At 40.2% G+C, this 7,577-nt stretch overlaps 2 protein-coding genes across 2 annotated transcripts in view; both read right to left on the bottom strand.

The window, feature by feature from the left end:
* LOC104161863 (macrophage migration inhibitory factor-like) overlaps nucleotides 1-449 on the bottom strand; it is a 5,667-nt gene extending 5,218 nt beyond the window's left edge. The window contains exon 1 of the mRNA XM_009700436.1: nucleotides 342-449. Within this exon, the coding sequence (XP_009698738.1) occupies nucleotides 342-449 (108 nt within the window). The remainder of the gene's footprint in view (nucleotides 1-341) is intronic.
* A 2,596-nt stretch (nucleotides 450-3,045) lies between these two features.
* LOC104161862 (solute carrier family 2, facilitated glucose transporter member 11-like) overlaps nucleotides 3,046-7,577 on the bottom strand; it is a 9,275-nt gene continuing 4,743 nt past the window's right edge. The window contains exons 4-12 of the mRNA XM_009700435.1: nucleotides 7,356-7,480; nucleotides 6,971-7,100; nucleotides 6,243-6,391; nucleotides 5,482-5,669; nucleotides 5,234-5,344; nucleotides 4,636-4,737; nucleotides 4,396-4,471; nucleotides 3,590-3,717; nucleotides 3,046-3,252 (exon numbers count right to left, since the gene is read on the bottom strand). Of these exons, the coding sequence (XP_009698737.1) occupies nucleotides 3,046-3,252; nucleotides 3,590-3,717; nucleotides 4,396-4,471; nucleotides 4,636-4,737; nucleotides 5,234-5,344; nucleotides 5,482-5,669; nucleotides 6,243-6,391; nucleotides 6,971-7,100; nucleotides 7,356-7,480 (1,216 nt within the window). The remainder of the gene's footprint in view (nucleotides 3,253-3,589; nucleotides 3,718-4,395; nucleotides 4,472-4,635; nucleotides 4,738-5,233; nucleotides 5,345-5,481; nucleotides 5,670-6,242; nucleotides 6,392-6,970; nucleotides 7,101-7,355; nucleotides 7,481-7,577) is intronic.

The following is a 7,577-nucleotide window of genomic DNA, read 5'->3' as shown; positions in this document are numbered from 1 at the left end:
GAAGTTAGAGGGTGAGGCTTGCTTTCAGTCAGCTAGATTCTTGAGAGGTATTCACAGAGATACCTGTGTATACATACCCACACACATCCAGTGTCTTGACCTAGAAGGAGACCTACATGGAATACCATTATACACAAAGCTAGTTTGAATACTTTGCGTCTTTTGAGACCTCAACAGAGCTAAGTTACCACAAACAAGTATTTGATATTTGTACAGAGAGAAGACTCTAAATACTGGTGAGTCATTAGGTGTATTAGTTTATAGAGGCTATCACTGAGAAATAGCTCATTGCATAGGCACAGCTGACTAAATAAGGAAAACATTTGAGCATCTGGACTTACCTGTGCTGGTTTGCCCATTGCTTTTGATAACTGCTGGGTGAGCGCCTCCGTGAAAGACTCTGGAACCTTATCCTTACTTATGTTTGTGTTAACAATGAATTTAGGCATCTTTGGATTGTGAGAGGGTTTTCTTTCAGCTCACCTTATTCACAGCTTTGCTTCTAACTCACCTGGAAGATAGCTTATAGTAAGTGCCTCAGGAACCTTTAAATAGTCAGTGGTACCTTCCACAGGGGCAGCTGGAGGGGTGGGAGTGCCTCGAGAGAGGCGAGGTGGCGTGTGCCATCGGCAGGCTGGTAATGCAGATAGTCAAGGTACAGCTTTCCTTGGAGGGAAAGCTGGCTTTTTGCACTCTGGAAATCAAAACATCCAATATGACACTCCATATTTGGATACAGCCTGATTGTGAAAACCAGTGAAAAAGCAAGTGTTTCAGAGACTGAGAGTGGGAGAATGGTAATGTCCATCTTTATGCAAGTCTTATCATTATTTAAAAAATTTAGATGGGTGCCTGAATTGTGAGGTCTGGAAGTCTTTCTGTGGAATAGACCGTAACAGAAAAACCCCAGTAGCACATGTTGTGGAGACCTTTCCTGAACTGTGACTAAGTCATGACAAAGATGCCTTAAAATCAGGGTCTTGATTTTCCACTGTGGTGAGCACTGGATTCTACATAGCCAGAGGAGGCTTGTTTTCAACTTGCTCCTTTGTTGTGCAAATAGTCCCGTAACAGTCAACAGGATCTCCTGAGAGAACAGGAAATCCACAGGCTTTCTAAAATGAGTAGTTTTTATCCAGAGCGGAGTATGCGGCAGAACTGGGATCAGTTCTCTTTGCTGCCTAGTAGAGTCTTACATGAGGGAAGTGATTTAGAGGGGTCATATGTAGGGTGTGAGGGTGTCTTTTTTAGTGAGCTGTGTATGGGGAAAGGAGGTTGAAAATGCCGATGGGGATAAAATAAATGGTTTGTTAATCTCTCCACGTTAAAGGTGATGAGTGTCTTTACGCCTAGTAGTTTCTGTGAGTTAAGGACTTTTCTACTCACTCCATTCCCCAGCTTGCAGAAAAGAGGGAGAGCTTTCTATAGCTTGCACTAAATGTTTGTACTACAACAGTGTAATTTAAACAAATACTTTTAAATGGTGAAAGTCTCCATATGAACACACTTAAGTTGATTGTGTGTTGTATGTTGATTTTAAGTCAGTTCCTTCACTGTAGCACCCTTGCTGTAAAAAGCCAGCAAGTAAAAAGTCAGGAGATGGATTACTATGTGCCAGTGTTCATCTACAGCCTATGTTAGTGGATTGTGTCTCCTGTATCCAAAGCATTCTGAAAATAATTAAAATCTTGAAAAAAATCCAGAAATAAAATCTGTTTGTACAAACAGCCTTTTCAGGGCATGTTTCCTATGTCAAAGCATTAAAAAACAACTCAAGTGACAGCTCCATCTGTAAGGAGAGGAACTGCTGTTTGTAATAATGATGAATCTTTTCTTCAGTGATTAGTTGAAAGCAGGTGGCATGATGCGAAGCATTTAGTCAAAAATCATGCTATGCTTGTTAGTGATCACTTGGCAAAACTTAGACTGTATTTCCAATGAACTTCAGAACCTATTTTTTCTGCTGGGTACAATAATCACTCGTTATTTGCAGCTTGCTTACATAACAAGAAAAACATTTCCAAAGCAAGCTTTCTTCTCTGAAAACATCTGATGTAATTCCCAGAAGCTGATGTACCAGGTTGGAAATCAGATCCTTAGACACCACAGATGCTCTTGGGAGTGTGCTTTATTTTATAACAGCCATCTTCTTTTGCATACAATAATATCTCTGTTTGGCAGGTCCTTCTCCCTGCTTAGAGTTACTAGGATGTTCTCCACTGAGATTTCCATTACATCTCCAGAAGGATTGTTGCACAGTACAATTTGACTTTCAATATTTTTTTCTCTTATCGTGTCTGGAATCTTTTTTCCTAATTTACTGTGCTAAGTTTTGAATCTGTATCTGCTCAGGTCACCCTAAAGCACATATCTAGCTTTTCTTCTATTGGCCCGCTAGTCAAATATTTTAGACTTCTGTGTTTCCCTAGCCTCATGAGTGATGATGATTTAGTCGTCTTAATCCTTCCTTCCCTTGGTTTGTCATCTTAAATGATTTCACTTGGTCCTTCATCTTTCTGATTCTCTTCTCTGAGCTATTTGTCAGCAGTTTCCTGATTGCGAGGTGCTTAGAGCTAGTGAGGTCTCATTTAGGAAAGCCCAACAACAAACTGTTCAAGCTATCTGTGGTATTGGGCAGGACTCCTGGGAGCAAGGGAGACCAGCTGAGGCCCAGGGTTGTGGGCCCAGGGCTGTGAGCAGAGCCTGTGTGTATGTTCTTCTAGCAGGATTTTGTCCCTAAGGACTGTTAACAGAAAGTTTTAAAACTTCATAAGGTAGACTATCATAAAAGGGGTTTTTTTAATAGAAAAAAAATCTATTTATATCCAGTAGATCTTAAAACCGTGTGGTGAAATTTCCTGTGAAAATATTTAGATATCATCAAGAAATAAAACTCTAGCATAATGAATTTCTTATCTATATTTAAAAAAAAAAAAGAGTAAGACACAGAGGAGCTTGCAGTCTGTTTTTAATGTTTCCTTTTGAGTCCTGTTGCGATGCTGTTTCCTGTCTTTTCTAAGAGATGCAAATTTCTCCTCTGAACATTCAGAGTTTGGTGCAGAACAACTGTTCCTTAGGAAAGTTCTTTTCAGTGACTGAGATTTCTTTTTTCCCAAAGTTCAGCTTGTTGAAGTCTGCTTTTATTTCCATTATTGACTTTCCCTTGGTCTCAGGGAGATAGAGGTAGATGAAAATTGCTGATAAAGCAAGGATTCCCAAAAAGATGAGGAAGCAGAAGGGTCCAAGGTTATCCTGCAAGCAGAAATGGGAGACACTGTAAGGAAAATAGGAATCTAATTTCTATTTCCCTGCCCTTGAGTGCAAGTCTGTGTCTTAGTAATTAAAATTCAAAGGTGTGCTCAATACACAAACCAGCATGGGTATCAAACGAGGAGTTCCCACTGGCCATGTTTGACCTGACTCCAGTCGCTGCTCCCCTGACAGGCCTGGGGGATTCCTGAGCAGGTTTGGTATTTGGACAGAGCTCTAAGCTTTGCATGTGATTGCAATTTATTGCTATTATTTTGCTGCCTGTCAGCATTCAGAAGTGGATTAGCCTGGAGGGAGGGATCCAGTTAGAGTCACTTACAACAATCAGTGGAAAAATCATCCCAAGTACAAACAGTCCAATCCAGTTGATGCAGCCAACAATCAGAAAAGCTGATGGTCTGAATGACTGGCTGAAGATTTCAACCATGATAGATATAGTACATCCAGCTGAAAAAGAAAAGCAAAGCACAAACCAGGTATACTTGTTTCCTTGCTTCTGCCAAAGATTCTCACAATGGCAGTGGTAGAAAATGACAGACAGGCAGAATAGGTGGCCTGTTGGCAGGCGGCCTCTGCTATGAGGGTGAAAGACCTTGATTCCAGAAAGGGACTACAGCTGTTAATTTAGATTTCTCTCGTACATACTGGAATCCTTTTTCTGGTGCCCGTGGATCTGTCCAGTTCCATATTGCACTGGTAGCCATTATTAGTGCAGTAATTTATAAAACCAGCTCCCCTTTTCGCTCCTGTGCTCAGTTCCACCTGAAGCATGTTGGTAGGCATAAAGCTTAACTTGCTAAGTTAATGAAGATGATTACTGTAATATACATGGCAATGTCTAGAATCCTGTTTTTAGCTGAGTATTTTAAAAATTGTTCTGAAATTTCTGTCTCAAACCCTCTGGAGAAGATGATACTGTATTTTAAATTATTTAGATCTTGTGATCAGCAATAAAATTCGAGGTGTTTCTGTCCTTTTCCTGTCTCCCACTTGTACATATCTGCCCTTCCCTCCTTAATCTCCAGAACTTTTTACCATGGGACTAGTCTGTTCTTCCTCTGCCAGTTGTGTCGCCAATCAATATGACAGAAAATTTCCTCCCAGTGTTGCCATTGGTGTACTCACATGGTCCAATTCCGTAGAAGACAACGAATAGGAAGATCAAGATAACACTGAAGTAATGCATCCAGAAAAACTGATGCTACAAGTGAGAAACCAGTGATATCAAACCATTAGATACATGACAGAATAGCAGAGCTCTGTATTTTCTGCCACTGACTCAAGTTTTTGTGCATATCCTGTGAGGCAAGACCAGAGAGGTGGGCTGATGCTGAGTAAGTAGGCAGAAGGCTGCTGCCTCTTTACCTGCAGTGACAGAGTCATGGTAAGGAGCGCTAGCACAGAACACATCAGCGTGTATCCTCCCCATAGCAGCACCTTCCTCCCAAATCGGTCTATAAGGGTGCTCTGAAAAGCAGAAGACATAGGTCGTAAATCCTAGTTCTCAAATGAAATAATTCTTCCCCTCTCCGTGTGTTCTTTGCAGAAGACTTACCTGAATAATAGCCAGAAATCAATGTCATTTGAGAGTCTCTTAAGTCCTAATGAATTTGGTTAGCTTCATCAAAGTTATTCGTTATTAATTAAGCTGTGTTTATTAGTCAACCCTAGGCTTTTGTTAGACAGTTCCCTTTCTTGCGTGCTGGTATATATCACATTGTGCACACTTACATACACACATCTAATCCAGAACATCAGAAAATTATTTTATAGAGTAAAAATGAGTCTAAAGACATACAGTCGAGCAAATAATTTGGGAAAAGAGCTGCCTTTTGTCCTGTATGTAGCAGAAGATGTGTCTTAGGTTATGCAAGTCTTCCCCGAGCCCACTTATAAGTAAGGAAAAGTACAGTTGTTGACCACATTAATTTTTTCCTTCAAAGTCAAGTCTGAAAAGACTTACACACAGTATAGAGGATAAGCATTCACACAACCCAACTCCCAGGGACACGTATGGGATAAGGTATTCTTCAAACTTGGCTGTGTGGAATACTTCAAAAGAATAGAAGTATATCTGAAAAATGCAGAGAGGAAATGCACCTGTGAAAAAAGTGTTGCAATTGTGATGCTGGTATAATAGCATTGACTGAGAGGGGTTTGTAACGCTGCCTAGTGTTGTCTCTTGTTCTGGGCATAAAGAGAGCACTCAACTGCATTGATTCCACAGAGCTGCAAGGTAGTCATGACAGTCATCAAAATGTAAAGTTGCCAGCGCAAAGATCGGTTTTTTATTACTTCGAGGACACGCAAGGTTTTCGTGCTCGTCATTGCAACCTTCTCCTTCATAATGTCATCAATTTCTGCTTGATGGTCTCCTTCCCCCCAGAGCTTCCTGATGGCTGTTGAGGAGAAAGAGGGGAGTGGATTATTCTACCAGTACAGCTCCATCACGAGTGGTTACATTAAACCCTTTAGTCTGCCTGGCCATTGGCGTCGGTGATGGTGGTGTCGGTGCTGGCTGTTTCTGCCACCTAGTTGCTTCTGGGGCAGAAAGCAAACAGAAGAATTTTGTCTTGCTGGTTGTCAGTATAGCATATGTTTCTAATGTTGAGTTGACTTAGTTGTAAACAATGTAAACATTTAAGTACATTTTATTTATTAAACAAAGATCTACCTAAACTGTTTCCTTTAAAGAAATAAAGTAGTGCCCACCAAAGTGTGAAATGTTAGACATGCTAATAAATATCTATCTTTCTTGTCTTAACTGATTAAATTAGACTGAGTGAGGCCCCAGGTTAATACAGATGTATTGCCGTAGGTACGTCAACTGTTTTATTTAGGACTGCCTCTGCTATTACTCTGTGGCACCGCACTGTGCTGTACAGCTCTGCCCTGCTTTCTTGTCTTCTGCAGAGGCTGTCACTCTAACATATCAAATGAAGTGAAGTAAGTGAGGAAAGTAGACACTCTACCTTTCCTGAAGGCTTCCTCATTACCCTTCTGTATCAGGAGGTAGGATGGTGAATCAGGGAAAAATGGGAGGATAACCAGTTGAACCAATGCTGAAAGTCCACTAGATGCTAACAGCCATGGCCACAAAGCTTCGCTTCCTAAAATCTCCCTGGAAAGTGCATGTGACACAAAATTATGCTGAAATAATGGAATGAATGTTCAGGAAGTTTTTCTGCATGATAAAGATTACTCGAATTCCATTCAAGGGTGCAGTGGAGCAGAAACCTGAATTGATAATTTGGCAAATTTCACAAATTTGGCTATTTTTATTTCTGACAATTTTAAAGGAATTATTTGGCATTTTGAAAAACTTTCTAAATATCATTAGCATCCAATATAATGCCTAGAGAGCTGATGAGACTCATTTGACCACTGTTTGACCACAGGACCAAAACATCTTACAAAAACTTTTCATGTAAGTATAGTAAATTTTGAAGGGGAAGTCCCCTAGTACAAAGGGTGTGGAAATAAGAAGATATCAGATTATGAATAATTAATTTTCTTTCTCCTATATTTAAAACTACATGTTTGCCTCAAATATGAACAAAACCTTTTTTCTTGCATAAGCTAGGGCCTGTTTTGTGGAAGATGAGAGGGTTTTGCAGTCACTGACTAGGTGAGAGGGTAAGGTTATAGAAAGATTTCTACTACTTTTAGTGTAACCTGATAGAAAGACTGTAGAATTTACCGTAGTCCAATAACCTGTCCTGTGAGTTTTCCCAGTGTCAGAAAAACAGAAACTGTGGAGTTGGCCAATCCACGCAGCTTCTTGGGTGAAATCTCCCCTACATACTGAGGATGTATATTGAGAGAAAAACCTTTAACATAGAAGAGGATAAATGACTATTAAAATATTACAAAAGCTTAACTTTCTGACTCCATCCTCTCTTACATTGTTTCCATTCAGTCTGGTATTTGGATTACAATTTCTTGCAAAAGGGATGATGTCTTTCATTTTTACTAAGTGCCTAGTGTATTTGCTTTAAAAATCATTCTCCAAGAATGGCTATACCTGTAGAGACAATCCTGGCACAGCAAAGATGCTTACACTCCACAGTGGCATGAGCACATACCTGAACCAATGCCACAGAGAAAGCGTCCAACCAGAATCATCTCGAAAGATTTGGCTGTTTTACTGAAGGCCATGAAAAGTGCAGCTACCAGCATGATCAGGTTGGTGCACATTTGGCACTTTTTTCTGAGGGGAAAAAAAAAAAGCCCATGAGAATTTAGTGTGAAATGAGAACCTCTTGTACAATTTTGACTAATCTTACTGCGACAGGAAGCATGGTACA

This window comes from Cariama cristata, unplaced genomic scaffold, assembly GCF_000690535.1.
Source record: "Cariama cristata isolate BGI_N322 unplaced genomic scaffold, ASM69053v1 scaffold17995, whole genome shotgun sequence".
In the NCBI taxonomy this organism is placed as follows: Eukaryota; Metazoa; Chordata; class Aves; order Cariamiformes; family Cariamidae; genus Cariama; species Cariama cristata.
This window is presented reverse-complemented; position numbering and strand designations above follow the sequence as displayed.